The sequence below is a fragment of the Danio rerio genome, chromosome 15 (assembly GCF_052040795.2).
Source record: "Danio rerio strain M-AB ecotype USA chromosome 15, GRCz13ab, whole genome shotgun sequence".
NCBI classification, from domain to species: domain Eukaryota; kingdom Metazoa; phylum Chordata; class Actinopteri; order Cypriniformes; family Danionidae; genus Danio; species Danio rerio.
Window position 1 is genome coordinate 51,117,501 of NC_141035.1, and position 20,000 is coordinate 51,137,500.

The window sequence follows — 20,000 nt, forward strand, 5'->3', positions numbered from 1 at the left end:
GAGGGCGCTTTATAATGAATATAACACGTCCTAGATGTGCCAAGCTCAGGTACAGAACATGCGTACACTAACATGTTTATTAAATCCTCTTCATTAATCCTTACGCGGTAAATCATGAAGGATTGAATAAAGATCTGCAAATCCACTGCTGTAACAGAGGGAGGGCTGAAAAACATTCAGATCTTACATCTAAAAGAGCCGACACATATTACTGGAGAAGACATGCTGCTCTGCAGGGCTCGAAATTAAGCTTTTTGCCTGGTAGCACCGGTGCTAACTTTAAAAATGTAGGCGCATCAGCCAAAATTGAGTCGCACCCACTAGGGATGTAACGGTATTGTAAATACCGTCATACCGCAATATTAATTTTTTTCGATATTACTGTAGTCGCATGACTCGGTAAAACTATAGGTCTTCTGAGAAAATTTGCTCAGGCGAATGAAGCGAACGGGAGGTACCGGAAACTACAATTCCCATCAGCCCAGGCTTGGCCATAATCCCTTGCGGTCTGTTGTGGCTACAGATCCAGTAATGCGGAAATGGAGTGTGCTGCTAGAAGGGGTGATGAAAAAGAGCTGGAAAACCCTAAAGCGGGTGTTGTCGCCGCGCGCTTACTGAATAGCGGTGTTGTCGCGCGAGTTCTTATCAGCTGTGTTGTCGCGCGCGTACTGAATAGCGATGTTGTCGCGCGAGTTCTTATCAGCTGTGTTGTCGCGCACGTACTGAATATCGGTGTTGTCGCGCGAGTTCTTATCAGCTGTGTTGTCGCGCGAGTTCTTATCAGCTGTGTTGTCGCGCGCGTACTGAATATCGGTGTTGTCACGCGAGTTCTTATCAGCTGTGTTGTCGCGCGCGTACTGAATAGCCGTGTTGTTGCGCGAGTTCTTATCAGCTGTGTTGTCGCGCGCGTACTGAATATCGGTGTTGTCGCGCGAGTTCTTATCAGCTGTGTTGTCGCGCGTACTGAATATCGGTGTTGTCGCGCGAGTTCTTATCAGCTGTGTTGTCGCGCGCGTACTGAATATCGGTGTTGTCGCGCGAGTTCTTATCAGCTGTGTTGTCGCGCGCGTACTGAATAGCGATGTTGTCGCGTGAGTTCTTATCAGCTGTGTTGTCGCGCACGTACTGAATATCGGTGTTGTCGCGCGAGTTCTTATCAGCTGTGTTGTCGCGCGAGTTCTTATCAGCTGTGTTGTCGCGCGTACTGAATATCGGTGTTGTCGCGCGAGTTCTTATCAGCTGTGTTGTCGCGCGCGTACTGAATAGCCGTGTTGTTGCGCGAGTTCTTATCAGCTGTGTTGTCGCGCGCGTACTGAATATCGGTGTTGTCGCGCGAGTTCTTATCAGCTGTGTTGTCGCGCGTACTGAATATCGGTGTTGTCGCGCGAGTTCTTATCAGCTGTGTTGTCGCGCGCGTACTGAATAGCCGTGTTGTCGAGCGAGTTCTTATCAGCTGTGTTGTCGCGCGTACTGAATATCGGTGTTGTCGCGCGAGTTCTTATCAGCTGTGTTGTCGCGCGCGTACTGAATAGCCGTGTTGTCGAGCGAGTTCTTATCAGCTGTGTTGTCGCGCGCGTACTGTAAAGCGGGGACGGAGGGTATGTCGCGTCGCGGGGGCACTTTTGATCATTTTGGAAGGGAACTTTCTATCCAAGACTAAAAAGGGCATGTACACTGCACATGTTGAGCCCTGTGTGTGCACGTGCCTGCAAGTTGGGGAATACGGTAATAATCAGTCATGGGGACTGCAGAAACACAGCACACTGTTCAGACTGATGCAGACATGAGACCTCTATCTCACTCATGGTTTGTTCTCTCAAGTGGGGGAAAGACAATGCACAGCGTTACCCACTGCTGTCAACCTGGGCCAAGTCATATCTCTGTCCCAGAAACCTCAGTCCCAAATGAGAGGGTTTTTTCTGTTGCAGGAGACATTGTAAATGCCCAGAGATACCAGCTTTTACCAGATTATATTTATAAGATAATTTTCCTTAAAGCCCATCTCTATCTAAGTGAGTGAGTGAGTGATTAAATGTTGAATGTGATGAGTTTTCAACAATACTAAATTGAAACTTTATTTTTTTACATGGTTTAATAATTTTTTGTTATTAAAATTGAAGTTCCTGTTTCAAAGCTAACAGATAGATGGCTAATTTGTATGTCATTGACACTTTTGGCACTTTTTTGGAGTATTTTCATAAGTTTTGTTTTTTCCTGTAAATGATTCAATAAATACCGTACCGTGACATTCATACCGAGGTATTACCGAACCGTGAAATTCTGATACCGTTACATCCCTAGCACCCACCAATTATAAGCAAGATTACTACAAGTTTTATACAAACATATTTATTGCATTTGAAATCAACACTAATCAAACTAACAAGCAAAAAAAAATATATATATATATATATATATATATATATATATTAGGGCTGTGCAATTAATCGCAATCGCGCAAAAAAATAAAAAATAAAAAAATCGCAACTCAAGCACACGCAATTTCTAAATCGCAAAAGGCTGCAATTTTTATCTGTTAATTTATTTAGAATTTTATTAAGAATATGTTCTTGTGCGCATGATATTAATATGTTAACCAATCAGAGCTGACGTAGCGCACCGGGCAATTATAGCTATTATGTTAACCAGCTCACTCTGCGCATGACAAGCAGGAGGAAATATGGATGCAGGTCAAAATAAAAATGATTTGGTGCCGAGGAGAAATTCAACGACAGTTATTTTGGAGTATTTTGGATTCAGGAGAGAGGATGTGTCACAGAGCAAGGCAATTTTCAAGACTTGTGAAATGATTATTCCAAACCTGATCCAACACTTAAAACAGTGTCGTCATAAACTGCATGATGAATGCATCTCGACAAAGTCCATCGAAACAAACAAAAGCACACATCAAAGCCAGCCCAAACAGACTAAACTAGCATCCATTGTTCAAGCATTTGCAAGCGCCGTGCCTTATGGGAAAGGGTCACACAAAGAAATGACTGACTCAATAGTTTTGTTATGCACTTCTTGTGCACTGAATGCCTTTAGATTGTATGTAGCTTGTTTGAAAAAGCAAAAACTGTTCCCAAAGTCGCAAATAAAATCGCAATCGCAATATTCGTTCGTAAAATCGCAATATGATTATTTTGTCCATATTGCACAGCCCTAATATATATACATATATATATGCAAGCGTGAGGAAAATGTCTCAACGAAATCCCGTTATCACAAGAATATAGATTTTATAACATAACTGAGTGAGGTTGCTATGGTACTGAGAGTGATGCTTCATGGTTGCTAGGGTGATGTAGCTGCTTTCTTTGGCCATTCCCCTAAAAGCGGTGTGTGCGTGCAGCTCTCCTCTTACCCAGATAGACCAGCATGGCCTCCATGGAGAAGTGCTTCTTGACCAGCAGGTGACTGTCAGTGCCCAGAGAGTGGAAGATGGGCAGAACCTTCTCCTGATAGTGCAGCGGCCGCTCTGACACAGTAACACACACACACACACACACACACACACACACACACACACACACACACACACACACACACACACACACACACACACACACACACACACGTTTGTTTACGTACATCAGCACTGATGGCTACTTCATTACTTCATGGCAGGATCACTATAGATAAAGACATGTTGATCTATAGTACTCCAGAACACTTCATAACTCAATAAGAATTATATAACACTAAACAAACAAATAAATAAACAGACAACACACACATACACAACACACACTTTTACAGTTTCAATACATGATAAACGTCCTCATGGTCACAATAAAACTTATTGTGAGTGTGTTTGTGTGTTTGTGAACGTACATGTATGTATATGTGTGTGTATGTTTGAAGTGTGTGTGTGTAGAATGAGTGTATTTGTGTAGTGTGTAATGTATAGGTGTGTATTGTATAGGTGTGTGTGTGTGTGTGTGTGTGTGTGTGTGTGTGTGTGTGTGTGTGTGTGTGTGTGTGTGTGTGTGTACAGCATATATGTGTATTTGTGTGTACAGTAAAGATGTTTGTGTGTTTGTATGTATGTGCGTGAATGTCTGTGTCTGTGTGTAGTTTACAGTGTTTTTGTATGTGTGTGTGTGTGTTTGTGTGTATATGTATGTGTGTGTGTAGTGTTTTTGTGTGTGTGTAAGTATGTGTGCAGTGTATAGTATAGGTGAGTGTGTGTTTGTGTGTATTTGTATGTGTGTGTTTGTTTGAGCATATGTGTGTATAACGTTTTTGTATGTTTGTATTTGTATGTGTGTGTGTATGTATGTATGTATGTATGTGTGTGTGTATTAGCATGTGTGCGTATATGTGTGTGTGTGTGTTTGTGCGTGTGTGTGTGTGTGTGTGTGTGTGTGTGTGCATTAGCATGTGTGCGTATATGTGTGTGTGTGTGTGTGTTGTTCTGCCTCTCACCTATCTCCTCCTTCTCGTTGACCTCGAAGCAGCACCAGTAGTCTTTCTCCTTCACGCTGATTTTCCGTCTGTCCAGAACCTCAAATGTCAGCTCTGCTGCCGTCATCGTCGCTGGAATCTGAAGGTCAAACATTATTAGTGTTAGCCATGGCTCCATCCAGAGTTTCTTATGTGCATTTTGGAATATTGCAATAAAAGCTGTAATGAAGACACCGAGATCACTTTTAAAACTGCACATAAACTGATGCACATATCAGAGACGGATAATACTGCATATAAACTGTGCTGGGGCGACACGGGGGCTCAGTGGTGTCTCGCTACAATCCAACTCGCTCTTGAAGATGTCAAAACTCAGGGCTGCTGGTAGTACCTCAAACAGCAAAGTCCACTAAAGGAGGTCGAGCCTTCTCATTTATGGCTCCTACACTCTGGAATAGCCTTCCTGATAATGTCGAGGCTCAGACACACTCTCTCAGTTCAACACTAGAGTAAAGACCTGTCTGTTTAGTAAAGCACACACTCAGTGCAGCACTCAGCGGTGTGATACATGAATGTGCTCCACACAGGTTTCTGCATCTCCTTTATGAACAGCAGATACACTAATTATTCTCCTTATTCTCGATTTCCACCTGGGGATACTCATCCTGAGGCTCTCAGACTATGCAGAGTCACTGATGTGATCCAAGACCTCTGAAGAGATGATCCCAAGGCTTCCATAATCCTGGACCAGGCTGTATCCTGAGCAGCTGCTGTGGTGGTCATGGAGGAGTGGAGAGCATGAGACTGATTCCTGTGAGACTCAGGGGACAGACGAGTCTCTCTGACGTCCACCGTTCTCCAGCCTACGATTTCGATTTCGGTTTGTAACGATTATGAAAAGCCATTAATCGAGATAATAAGGATTATTCCATCACGTACCGCCCCCTTTCCAGTTGTACACGTGTGAAAACTCTTTGCCTCTGCAAAGCTCAGTTCCATGTGAAAATGACTAAAAGCAATGTGTAATGTAACTTTTCCAGCTTGGGATGCGCATTATTCATAATTTTAAAAGCGCAAAAGAGCATGTGCTGTTGTGTGTGTGCGCGCCATGCTTAGCCTCGGACAGCGTTTTAATGGTCAATACATGCACATGTGTGTCAGAGCGCAGTGTTTAGTGATTATTCATATTAACTCTCATTTGTGTAATAAACTAACAAGTTGAGAATCAAAAGACACGAGAAAGAGAAACCATATCAGAGCCGCACTATTCTTAAAGTGACAGCGTGCGATATTCCTGCTGCTGCCGACTGTTTATATCATTAATCAATAATAAAATCAAAAATACAGTGAAGATGCTTAAAGCATAGTTTACACAACAGATTTAATAACTCATCTCTAATAACTGATTTCTTTGATCTTTGCTATGATGACAGCACATTATATTTTACTAGATATTCTTCAAGACACTAGTATTCAGCTGAAAGTGACATTCAAAGGCTTAATTTGGGTAAATAGACAAGTCATTGTATAACAGTCGTTTCTTCTGCAGACAATTAAACATCTATATTGCTTAAAGGGGCTAATAATATCGAGCTATTAAAATAGGTTTCAAAATATTCAAACCTGCTTTTATTCTAGCTGAAATAAAACAAATAAGCCTTTCTCCAGAAGAAAAAATATTAGAGGAAATACTGTAAAAAAACCTCTGCTAAACATCATTTGGGAAATATTTATATATAAAAATAAATTCACAGGAGGACGAATAATGTTGACTTAAACTGATAATCGTTTTGAATAATCGTGATTACAGTTATGACCAAAATAATCGGGATTATGATTTTTCCCATAAGTGAGCAGCCCTATGACCAACAGCCTGGTTTCTCTTGAGGTTTGATCCTCACCGCTGTCGCCACTGGCTTGCGTAGTTCAGGAATTGTGGAGCTGCGCATGGATGGATTTGCTCTTCAGTGTTTGGACTCTCAGTAGTGATTATTAAACCACACTGAACTGAGCTGAACTGAACTTAAACTCTGAACACTGAACTACGCTGTGTCAATTCAATATAATCTTCTATGTGAAGCTGCTTTCACACAATCTACATTGTAAAAGCGCTGTACAAATAAAGATGAACTGAAAAAATACATGAGTGAGTGCTGGTCCTGTTCAGATCTTCAACAGTAAGACCCTCACCTACCTTCACATGCTGTTCAGCTGTTTCCCTTTTCTCCTCCAGATAAACTGTGCAGATGAAATCACCACTACTGCCCTGTAGACACACACACACACACACACACACACACACACACACACACACACACACACACACACACTTTGTTAGAGTGTGATGGTAATACTGTAGGTGATGTGGTTGCTATGGTTTTGTGGATTGTGCTCTGTGATTTCTTGTTATGCTGTGTTGTTGCTAGGGTAATGTGAATGCTGCTACGTGGTTGTTAGGAAGATGTGTATAATGCTGTGTGGTTGCTAGGTTATGTTAATGATGCAAAGTAGTTGCTATGATGATGTAAATGTTTCTATGTGGTTGCTAGGGTGATGTTTTGTTATTGCTAGGGGGTGTGGATGAAGCTATATGGTTGCTAGGGTGATGCGGGTGATGCTGTGTGGTTGCTAGGGTAAAGGCTGATTTATACTTCTGCGTCAAACACCGGCGTATGCTACGGCGCTGACGCATAGCCCATCGCCGTGGCCGTCGCCGTCACTGACGTGCACCTCTCAAAAAATGTAACTACATGTCGCAACAACGCGTAGCGCAAGCTCTGTGATTGGTCGGCTTGCTAGCGCCGACGAGTCTGGGCGGGACCGAGAGCCGCGCGAATGACGCGAGCGGTTGTTTACAAGTGTGGAGTCCCGTGAAGGAGCTCCGGATGGAAAGTTTTGTTCTGTTTACCTCATGGTTAAAGTTGTTGCACGTCCGCCAGTTCCTGCCTCAAAATGAGCGAGTTTGAGCCACTTGTACATCCCGGAAGTGTTCAGGAAAAGCAAAACAGCAGAGAAGAAACTCAACACAGAGGAACATTTACACCCCACTGCCCACTAGCATTTCGGAAGTGTTAATGCAGACCAACGGAGACAGCGCGCAGAAGTATAAATGCACAGCTGCGCGCGTTGCCTGCGCCGTGAGTTGCGCCGGTCACTTGACGCAGAAGTATAAACCAGGCTTAATGTGAATGTTGCTATGGGATTTCTATTGTGATGCTGTGTTGTTGCTAGGGTGTTGTGAATGGTGCTATGTGGTTGCTAGGAGAATTGATGATGCTATGTGATTTCTAGGGTGATGTAGCTGATGCTGTGTTGCTGCTAGGGTAATGTGAATGTTGCTATGGGATTTCTATTGTAATGCTGTGTTGTTGCTAGGGTGATGTTAATGATGCAAAGTGGTTGCTATGGTAATTTGAATGTTGCTATGTGGTTGCTAGGGTGATGTTTTGTTGTTGCTTGGGGGATGTGGATGATACTATATGGTTTCTAGGATGATGCGGGTGATGTGTGGTTGCTATGTGATTTCTATGGCGATGCTGTGTTGTTGCTAGGGTATATTGAATGACGGTATGTGGTAGCTAAGACAATGTGGATGATGGTGAGTGGTTGCTAGGGTGATGCGTGTGATGTGTGGTTGCTAGGATAATGCTGTGTTGTTGCAAAAGCATTGTGAATGATGCTAGGTGGCCGCTAGGAGGACATGGTTAATGCTGTGTGGTCGCTAGGGTAATGTCAATGCTACTATAGTGATGCTGTGTTGTTGCTAGGGGGATGTGGATGATGCTATATGGTTGCTAGGGTGATGTGGGTGATGTTGTGTGATTGCTAGGGTAATGTAAATGCTGCTATGTGGTTGCTATGATTATGCTGTGTGGTTGCTAGGAAAATATGAATTTGGTCAAGAAGTTTTCAGTGAAATGATGCTATGTGGTTGCTATAAAGAAGTGGATAATGTTGTGTGGTTGTTATGGTAATGTGAATGTTGCGTGGTTGCTAGGGTACTGTGAATGTTGCTATGTGATTTCTATGGCGATGCTGTGTTGTTGCTAGGGTATAGTGAATGACGGTATGTGGTAGCTAAGACAATGTGGATGATGGTGAGTGGTTGCTAGGGTGATGCGGGTGATGTGTGGTTGCTAGGATAATGCTGTGTTGTTGCAAAAGCGTTGTGAATGATGCTAGGTGGCCGCTAGGAGGACATGGTTAATGCTGTGTGGTCGCTAGGGTAATGTCAATGCTACTATAGTGATGCTGTGTTGTTGCTAGGGGGATGTGGATGATGCTATATGGTTGCTAGGGTGATGTGGGTGATGTTGTGCGATTGCTAGGGTAATGTAAATGCTGCTATGTGGTTGCTATGGTTATGCTGTGTGGTTGCTAGGAAAATATGAATTTGGTCAAGAAGTTTTCAGTGAAATGATGCTATGTGGTTGCTATAAAGAAGTGGATAATATTGTGTGGTTGTTATGGTAATGTGAATGTTGCTATGTGGTTGCTAGGGTAATGCTGTGTTGTTGCTAGGGTGATTTGGATGATACTATAAGGTTGTTAGGGTGATGTGGGTAATGCAGAGTGGTTCCTAAGGTAATGTGAAGGATGCTATGTGGTTGCTAGGGTGATGCCATGTTGTTGCTAGGGGGATATATGCTTTATGGTTGCTAGGGTGACGAAGAGGATCTTGTGTGGTTGCTAGGGTAATGTGAATGTTGTGATGTGATTTCTAGGGCAATGCAGTGTTGTTGCTAGGGTGTTATGAATGATGATATGGGGTTGCTTGGACGATCTGGATAATGCTGTGTGGTTGCTAGGGTGAAGTGGATGATGCAGTGGGGTTTCTAGGGTAATGTGAATGTTGCTGTGTGATGGCTATGGTGATACTGTGTTGTTGCTAGGGTGATTTGGATGACGCTATATGGTTACTACAGCATTACGGGTGGTGTTGTATGGTTGCTAGGGTAATGTGAATTTTGCTCTGTGATTTCTAGTGTGATGCTGTGTTGTTGCTAGGGCATTGTGAATGATGCTGTGTGGTTGCTAGGAGAATGTGGATAATGCTGTGTGGTTGCTAGGGTAGCGTGGATGAAGCACAGTGGCTGCTAGGGTAATGTGAATGCTGCTAGGTGGTTGCTAGGGTGATAAGGATGATGCTATATGGTTGCTAGGGTGATGGGGGTGATGTTGTGTGGTTGCTAAGGTGATGTGGATTTTGTGATTACTAGTGTGATGGTGTGTTGTTACTAAGGTGTTGTGAATGATGCTGTCTGGTTGCTAGGGTAATGTATGTGATGCTATGTGGTTGCTATGGTGTTGTGGATGACTATATGTGGTTACTAGGATTTCATAGATGATGCTATGTGGATGCTAGGGTGTTATGGATTTATGTTCTGCGGTTGCTAGGGTGTTGTAAACTATGCTTTGTGGTTTCAAGGGTAATGTAGATGATGTTACGTGACTACTATGGTGCTATGTGATTTCTAAGGTACCGTAGGTGAGGCTATGTGGTCGGTAGGATGATGCTAAGTGGTCGCTATGGTGCTCAGTGTGATTTCTACTTCATAAAGAGACACCCTTACCGATCCAGGTTTAGGTGTGAGGTTGTCTCTGAGCTTTATGATGTATGTGATTTCATCTAACTGCTTCTTCAACTGTTGCTCGTTCACCTGTAACACACACACACACATCAATAAAGTGTTACCAATGCAATTCTTCCACCAGTCTCACCAACAGATGGTGCTAGGGAGTAATTATCTGCTGCTGAATTCAGTTCAGTGTCTATCAGCCTGAGTTTAACCAAATCTACTGAGAAAAATTAAGTGAATAATAATATTAGTAATAATAATAAAAATATTAATAATAAAAAATACAATAATAAAATAATAATATTAATAATAATAAAATAATAATATTCATCATAAATAATAATTTATGATTAAATAATAATAATAATAATAATAATAATAGCAAAATGATAATATAATAAAAACTAAAATAATAATAATTATTATTAAATAATAATAAGAATAACAATAATAATAAATAATAATAACTAATATTAATATAATAATCATAAAAATATTAATAGTAAAATAATAATTATAAAATAATATAATAATCTTGACAATGATAATAATCATAAGCATAATAATAATAATAATAATAACAATAATATAATATAATAATAATGATAATAAAATAATAATAAAAATAATAATCATAATCATAACCATGATAATAATAATAATAATAATAATAATGATAATAAAAATAATAAGCAAAATAATAATTATAATACTACTACTAATAATAATCATAATCATCATAATTATAAATTTCATAATAATAAATCATCATCATCATAATGATAATAACAATAATAAAAATAATATATATATCTATATCTATATATATATATATATATATATATATATATATATATATTAATAATAATAATAACAATAATAACATTATAATAATAATAATAATAACAATAATAACATAATATTAATAATAATAATAATAATAATAATAGTAAGCGTACGTTGAATATGGTGACGTAGTGTTGGATAAGGTCCTCGAGGACCCGGCCGGCGCTGTAATCCTTCCCGTCCGCCTGGAAGAGCGTCGGCCCAAACACGATGGCCAGATTATGAAGATTCATCTGATTCAGATCCGCAAACCGCTGAACACTGCGCACACACACACACACACACGCACACGCACACACAGTCACAGTAAGACAGACAGACACACATACACACACAGAAAGACACACGATACCCACACAGACACACCCACACACACATCAGAGAGACATTCAACACTTGTGTGAAAGGAGAGGCAGCAGGAAGTGCTGTGTGTGAAACAGGAAGTGTGCAGCTCTCACCAGTATAAATGATTGACTAGCGCTCGTAGTGTCGCCTGATTCACTCGTGGAAGATTACTGAAGAGGAGACGATACTGACAGATACGACTGCTCTCGTCTGAGACACCTACACACACACACACACACACACACACACACACACACACACACACACACACACACACACACACACACACACACACACACACAAATCAATATAAACACAAGCTTCATATAAAGTGTTACAGTGATTTACTCCCAGCCTGATACTGCAGTGAGAGTATAACACACACACACACACACACACACCTGTAGCAGAGAGCCAGCGGTGCGCCTCCAGGCCGAACACACCCTCCTGCACGTCCCTGAAGAAGCGCTTGAGGACGTTGGAGACGTCATCCACCTGATGCTCTCCCTCCTTCAGCCACACACACCGCGCGTCTCTGCGCAGCTCCTCCAGCAGAGCGGCGATCTTACTGTTCACACCACTCTTACGGTAGATGCCCTCTGATGTCAGACCTGTTACACACACACACACACATGAATAAACAAACACACACACAAACAATTTTCAATCTAAATCTATTGTTCAAGTGATCTTTTCAGTGTGTGTGTGTGTGTGTGTGTGTGTGTTCTATTAGTCACAAGAGTCAGTGGTCAAACATGTCCATGAGTTTCTCAAACACAACTGAACTGAATCTATTCGGATGGACTCGACCCTGACCCTATCACCAGAAGGTTCCTTCCTTCCTTCCTTCCTTCCAGAAGAATAAGAGAGAATGATTACAGAGCAGAACTGAGCCTGGCTAAATATAAAGACCAAATAGAGCTGAATCAAGCAAAAGCACTGACCACATTAGACAGAAGTCAAACTACTCTGAGAAAAGAAAACCATGACCAGAAGGTAAAGTGAATTCGGTCAGAGAGAGTTGAAGAGAGTACAGCGGTAGATTTGGAGTGAATGGAGTGCACCAGAAGTGAATCAGATCCGAATCAGAATCAGAATTAGAGTAAGAGTGAATGGACATACCAGAAGTGAATCTGAAGTGAATCAGAAACAGATTTAGAATGAATGGAGAGTCCCCGAAGTGAATCATAAATTAATCAGAATCAGATTTAAAGTGAATGGAGTGTATTAGAAGTCAATCAGATCTAAATCAGAGTTAGAGTGAATGGAGAGTCCCATAAGTGAATCAGATCTGAATCAGAAGAGTTAGAGTGAATCAAGAGTCCCAGAAGTGAATCAGAAGTGATTTAGAATCAGAGTTAAAGTGAATGGAGAGTCCCAGAAGTGAATCAGACATGAATCAGAATCAGATTTAGAGTGAATGGAGAGTCCCAGAAGTGAATCCGAATTAGATTTAGAGTGAATGGAGAGTACCAGAAGTGAATCAAAAGTGAATCAGAATCAGATTAAGAGTGAATGGAGAGTCCCAGAATTGAATCAGAATTAGATTTAGAGTGAATGGAGAGTACCAGAAGTGAATCAGAATCCGATTTAGAGTGAATGGAGAGTCCCAAAAGTGAATCAGAAGTGAATCAGAATCAGATTTAGAGTGAATGGAGAGTCCCAGAAGTGGATCAGAATCAGATTCAGAGTGAATGGAAAGTCCCAGAAGCGAATCAGAAGTGAATCAGAAGTGAATCAGAAGTGAATCTGAATCAGAGTTAGAGTAAATGGAGAGTCCCAGCAGTGAATCAGAAAAGAATCAGAGTTGGAGTCAATATAGTGTCTCAGAAGTGACTCAGAGCAGCAGTGTGTACCGTATTGTGTGATGAAATGAATGCAGCGCTCCACGATGACGGGGATATCTGCCTCCGTCAGCTGCTGCTGGCTCAGTGTGTCTCCAGAACTCCCAGCAGCCCTCTGGATGGCCGTCGCCCAGCCCTGGAAATCCAGCTTCCTCTCGCCCTCGATATACAGCGTCCTGCAGAGACACGCTAGCGTTAGCCAAAACACATATGCACACACAAACACACACACAGACGCACACGCAACATCAACGCAAGTGACCAAAACACTAACACACTCACCTGCCCCGCTCCACAAGAACCAGAACATCACTCTCCGGATGGATTGCTGCCCGCACACACACACACACACACACACACACACACACACACACACACACACACACACACACACACACACACAAACGTTCAGAAATACAGCACTGAATATAATCTACATGTTTGTGTGTGTGTGTGTGTGTGTATGTGCATGTCTGTCTGTGTTTGTATGTGTCAATGTGTGTGTGTGTGTGTGTGTGTGTGTGTGAGTTTGTGTATGTCTGCGCATGTGTGCTTGTGTATGTGTGTGCATGCATTTGTGTGAGAGTTTGTGTATTTGTGCATGTATCTGTGTGTGTGAGTTTGTGTACATGAGCACATGCCTGTGTCTGTGTGTGTGTGTGCGTGCAGTTGTGCTAGCATGTATCTGTGTGCATGTGTGTGTGAGATTATGTACGCATATATGTGTGTGTGTTTGTGCTTCCATATGTGAGTGTGTGTGTTCATGTATGTATATATATATATATATATATATGTGTGTGTGTGTGTGTGTGTGTGTGTGTGTGTGTGTGTGTGTGTGTGTGCGCAAGTCTGTAGGTATGTGTGTGTGTTTGTGTATATGTGCGTGCATAAGTGTGTGTGCACATTCATGTATGTGTGTGTGTGTGTGTGTATCTGTCTTTATGTGCGCATCTCTGTGTGTGTGTGCTTATGTGCGTGTATATTTGTGTGAGTGTATTATATATGTGTGCACATGTGTGTGTGTGTGTGCTTATCTGCGTGTATATTTGTGTCAGTGTTTAATATACGAGCGCGCATGTGTGTGTGTGTGTGTGTGTGTGTGAGTCTCACAGAGCTCCAGCAGTTTCTGCAGGTCTATGATCTGGTCTGCAGTGTGTTCCTCCAGACGGATGTGCAGATTGGAGCCCAGCAGACAGAACCAGCCCAGCCGGGACATCTCGCGGTTCAGACGGTCTTTATAGCGCAGACGGCCGATACGCTCGAAATCCTTCAGCAGGAGATCCTCCACACCCGCGGGAATGAAGGACTGCGCACACACACAGACACACAAACAAACAGACACACACACACACACACACACAGAGAAAGAGGTATGAAAACATTCCACAAACAGCAGCATTCACACACACAAACTTTACACTACCATTAATATCTATATTCTGATCACACACACACACATCAAACTTTTATTCTGTGTGTGCTCTGATGGCCATCACATACATGAAATATTTTAAACACAAAATCATTTGAAACTACATCTGTTCTGTGTGTGTATGCAAATCAGCGGGTGTGAAATCATCACCTTTGCGATGGACGTGACCCACTCTCTCATGGTCTCTGGATTATCTGTGCCGAACAGATACAGGCGCTCAGAGTCCGAGTACAGCTCAAAGGTGTGATCGTACCTGACACACAGAAGAAGAATCTCCACATCAGAATATAATAATAATCATTATAATAACAATAATAATAATAATAATAATAATAATAACAATAAATTATAATTACAACAATAATACTAATAATAACAATAATAATAATCATCATCATCATCATCATAAATAACATTAATAATAATAATAATAATAAATAATAGCAATATTAACAATAAATAATAATAATAATAACAATAATAATTATTAATAATAGTACTAATAACAATAAAAAATAAATAATAATAAATATTAATATTAATAATCATCACCATCATCATCTTCATAAACAATCACAATAATAATAATAATAATAATAATATTAATAATAACAACAACAACAACAACAACAAACAATAAAAATAATTAATAATAATAGTAATAATATTCAATAATAATAACAATAATAATAAATATTAATAATAATAATATTAATAATAAGAAATTATAATAAACAATAACAACAATAATAATAACAATAATAATAATAGAAATAATAATACAAATAAAAAAATATTATAATAAATAATATTAATAATGAATAATATTAAAATAATAATAATGAATAATAATAAATAAATATTAATAATAATAATAATAATAATAATAATAAACAATGATAACAAACAATAATAACAATAATAATTAATAACAATAATAATAACAATAATAAACAATAATAATAGTAATAAAATACAAATAAAAATACAAAAAAATAAATAATAATAAATAATATTAATAATAAATAATAATAATACAATAAATAATAATAATAATAATAATAATAATAATAATAATAATAATAAAATAAATAAATAATAATAATAATAATAATAATAATAAAATAAATAAATAATAATAATAATAATAATAATAATAATAATAATAATAACAATAATATCAGCTCCATCAGAAGACGTCAGATTACCCATGAGTCTCAGCAGGGTTGACAGCCAGACAGACGATCTCCCTCATCTTCAGTCCTCCGTTGGGTGTAGCGTTTTTGTCACTTTCGTAGTAGCTAAAGTTGCCGTCGTTCAACACACACCAGCGCCGACTGAACTCTGACACACACACACAAACTTGATAAGGAAAATGTCTGTATATAGCACATAATAAACACAATGGCTGCATCTGAAGTCACACACTTCCCTACTATATACTACATACTTCCCTATTAACTCAATAGGCCGATATTATACACCCGGCACAATAGGGCTCAAGATGTGTTTGGCATGATTTGTTGTTACTTTAAGAGCAGCGCTACAGTCATTTTCATGTTTAGCGTCACGTTGTTTAAATAGTAAATCCATGTTCATCACTCTGTGGACTCGTGTGTGCGGGTCTATAAAGGAGGTGTGTTAAGGCGCATTGTTGGAGCGCTGCTATTCTAAAGAGCTGAAATAGACCACTGACCAACTGAAAGCTGCTCTAAAGTCCAGCAGAGAGTGTTAGTTATGCACATATACATGTCTAAACACTCACACACTGCTGAACACACACAGGAGGATCAGCAACACACACATATCTTTACTGATGAAACAGTTAAAATGATCCAGAAATGATGATTTTCTCCATCAATATAAACAGCACATTCATAACAATCTGCATCAGTATAATGTGATTATTATGATCAGTATTATTGATTATCTGCAGATTTATATCTGCTTTAATAAACACAAGTGTAGATCTGTCCAGCTGTGGGGTTGTGGAAATGTCTGCATTGGGGTTGCACGGTTTACCAGTACTATGGTAGTATGGCGATACTCTGGCTCCAGAATACTGGCGGTGCTGCTTTAGTTTGTAAACGGTAGTATTGTCATCAATGGTTTATCTACAATAGATAATGTTGCATGTGGAAAAGTCAGTACACGTTTGTGCAACAGTAAACCATTTTATTTAAATAGCCGTGTACGACAGGCGTGGTGTACGACAAAGTTTCAGTCGACGTCATGCTCGCTCGAATAAATGTCGACAGTAAAGATGTACGGGTCGTTCACATATCATAATGAGCAGCACTCCTCACTACACAGATGCTTTATACACACAAATACTTGTTTATAAATGTTCATTACTAACCTTCCTATGAACATGAGTTGATTATAACTGCAGATCAATGACAGTGTGAAATAGGCTACTGTAACGTCTGTAATTATGTAAAATAAATATATAAATGAACATATATGAACACACACAGCCCCTTACAGTCTCCGATATATTATTAATTACAGAAACACTACACACAGCAGACATTTAGTGCTTATTTGAGTTCAAAAACACACGCAATATAGCCCACAGTCAGCGCAGACCTCTCATCTGTGTGTGTAATCTTCAGCAGCACATGTCAGCTCTGTTACAGAGTCATTCTGTCATTCCCAGTTCATAATAATCCAAAAGGTGAAGATAATCACGGCAGTGTGTTCATGATTCAGGTTGCTGAAACACTTTTGCTCCTGTGTTTTGTCGGGATTCTCTTTTTCTGCGCTTCACTCTCACACTTGTCCTTTTTTTCTCAGAATGGATCAGATGACGGAGACGCTTCAATAATCACGCACACATTATCATCATCAGCTCAAGAAGTTCGTTATATCAAGTATAGACGCGGCCGCAAGCTTCCGGAAGAAAGTGAAACCGCTCACACTTTTAGACGGGCTCGTAAAGCAACAACAGCACACGGCAGATTTTGTTCTTCTTGGCTTTGGGTCTGTTCATCAAGACGACGACAAGGTTTGTTTGAGCTCGGGTCATTCATGGCTCGTTATAGTATATGCATGTGATCTCTCGGCTGTGTATTAGAACATGGCGGATGCTTTGTTTACATTCTGTCTAGCTCCACGAGCTCGTGATGTATCTCTGTAACCAATCAGCGTTCAGCTGCGCGTGTAGCTCCACCTTTTGGTTTTTGGTACCCTTTCGAAAGAGTGCCGAAAAAGTGGTTCGGTACACTTATTGACAGTGGAAATTGCCATAAAAGCGTACCCAACCGTACCGTACCACTCAGTGGAAACGGGCCATTATGTTGCAAAACTGTGTAGAATTTGCACCTTTTATAGCAGCCTATTCCACGCTTTCTAACGCTTCAGTTGGAATGCACATCTGAACTGGTTCATTTCTGTTCATGTTAATATGATTTATTAGCGACCGACACAATCTCTTTAAAAGAACAACTCACAAAGTAAATTTCTGAATTTCTTTGGATTGTTACCTTATCAGACTGAAAACAAAAACAGCAACAGAAAACACTGAAACAACTTCTGACCACGTCATTTACCCTGATTTTGTTGGGAAACCGCTCTTTTGCAACAAATTTCGTTCTGTATAATTTGTATTTTTATTTTAATGTATTTCTGTTGGTCAGTTATCTACAAAATAAACAAAAGAGTGAATACATTTTTAGTAAAGTGACGTACAAATAATACTTTTTGGCCTTAAAGAAATTCTGAATTACATTCAAGTAGATCTATTATAACATAAAATATAGTATTTCTGACACTCGTTTTTATAATTTGACTGATGAATTACAGTATCGCAGTACTTGGTATCGTGATTCTTCAGCTGGTATAGTATTGTAAGATTAATTAATGGTATCGCGACAACCCTAGTCTGCATCAGCATATGCGGATAAAAACAGGAACAACATCTGAGTTATTCAAACCGAGTGAATCATTGATTTGACGAACTCTGAGCATCTCAGTTAGAACTGAATGAATCATTGAATTGTTTAAACCAAGTGAATCATTAAATTGTTTGACCCGAGTGAATCATTGAAATGTTGAACCGACTGAATCATTGAACTGTTTGAATTGTTTATATTGAATTTCTGTTTAACAGTAATGAATGTAAGGTTCTAACAAATTGATGTGAATCAGTGGTTTAATCTTGTGCATAGATCAAGTTAATTCCAAGTCGACAGAGGTACCTCTTTATTTGGTTTATTATTATTATTATTTTGTTTTGTGCCTTTGATTTGTTGAATTATTCAAATGCTTGTTGCAATGGGTTTGAAACTTTTTCTGTTGTAAAACCTGTATATAGTGTTATTTTGAGGTTGTAAGGAGACCTAATTGAATAATAGATTAATGCAATTTAAACTGGTTTAGTCTGATTTATTTTGTCTTTAGCTCTATAAGGGGTTACTAGGGTTATTGCACTGCTAGTGTATCCCATGTAGCACTGACTTATTATTTTTTATTTTTTACTTATAAATATATAAGTTGGCACCCCTACCCAGTCAGATCGCACAACGTGTGTTTGGATATAACTCAGTTTTCTGAGCACACTTCATTATTATTTTTCACTTATTCCTCTGCTGGAGATCAGAACTGAATTTAGAAATAGTTTAGACACAAATCTCTGAGCTTAACAAAGGAGATTCAGTATGTGGGCTATTGGTTGTGTTCAGTGGATTTGGGTTTCCACCGTTTCCTCACTCCACCAAAGTAAAGGAGTAAAGTAAAGGAGTAAAGTAAAGAGGCTGAATGGAGGAGGCTCGTTCTTTATCCTCGCGCTGCAGATGCTCTGTTGAACTGTTTTCTCGCTAGTGAAGTGTTCAGTTTTTACTCTTACATAAGTCTAACATGTAAATAGCAAATGCACCATGGAGCGACGCAACTGACTCTTCAATGGAATGAGAGACGAGACTCTGATTGGTTAAATGCAGGTTCTGCTCAAAACACATCCAGAACTCATGAAGAGAATCAGCACAGCCCTGTTAGACCATGAGCGGATTTATCCATCCTTAACTTAGCAGAAGTGGATTCAGACACGCCCTTAATGCTTTTGCACCATACGCTTTAGACCAGGGGTCTCAAACTCGCGGCCCGCGGGCCATTTGCAGCCCTCAGTGCAATATTTTGTGGCCCGCGCCGACCGCTGTACACTGACAGAATCAGCGGAGCGGGGAGAGAGAGCGCTCCCCGCTCAGCTGATTCTATCCGTACACAGCGGTCACTGGCATTCCCCGCCCGCCGTGTAAACAAAGGGTTGGGGATGCCGGTGACGTCACCACGCACCCCGCCCCTTTGTTGGACGCTGTGACGGGCGGGAAGTGTTAGGAGGGAACTTGCGCCGGCCAGAACCAAGGTAAGCTGTTCCCGCCCCTGCCTGCCACTTAGCTACCTATCTGCAGCCTGCCACCTACCTAGCTACAGCCTGCATCTTATATATATTATAGGTAGATACAGACTGGTACAGACTGATGTGACTGGAGTGGGGTTCAAGCAGACCATGTGCCTTTTTGGGAGCACATATTTGTGTGAGAAGTT

At 40.0% G+C, this 20,000-nt stretch overlaps 1 protein-coding gene across 3 annotated transcripts in view; it reads right to left on the minus strand.

Annotated features, from left to right (window-relative positions):
• arap1 (ArfGAP with RhoGAP domain, ankyrin repeat and PH domain 1) overlaps positions 1-20,000 on the minus strand; it is a 135,825-nt gene that overhangs the window by 22,860 nt on the left and 92,965 nt on the right. For all 3 annotated transcript variants that reach the window (NM_001443052.1, NM_001443053.1, NM_001443054.1), the window contains 12 exon segments: positions 3,368-3,481; positions 4,432-4,549; positions 6,605-6,676; positions 9,984-10,070; positions 10,949-11,096; positions 11,294-11,399; positions 11,582-11,791; positions 13,037-13,200; positions 13,307-13,352; positions 14,135-14,330; positions 14,607-14,709; positions 15,665-15,800. In NM_001443052.1, the coding sequence (NP_001429981.1) occupies positions 3,368-3,481; positions 4,432-4,549; positions 6,605-6,676; positions 9,984-10,070; positions 10,949-11,096; positions 11,294-11,399; positions 11,582-11,791; positions 13,037-13,200; positions 13,307-13,352; positions 14,135-14,330; positions 14,607-14,709; positions 15,665-15,800 (1,500 nt within the window).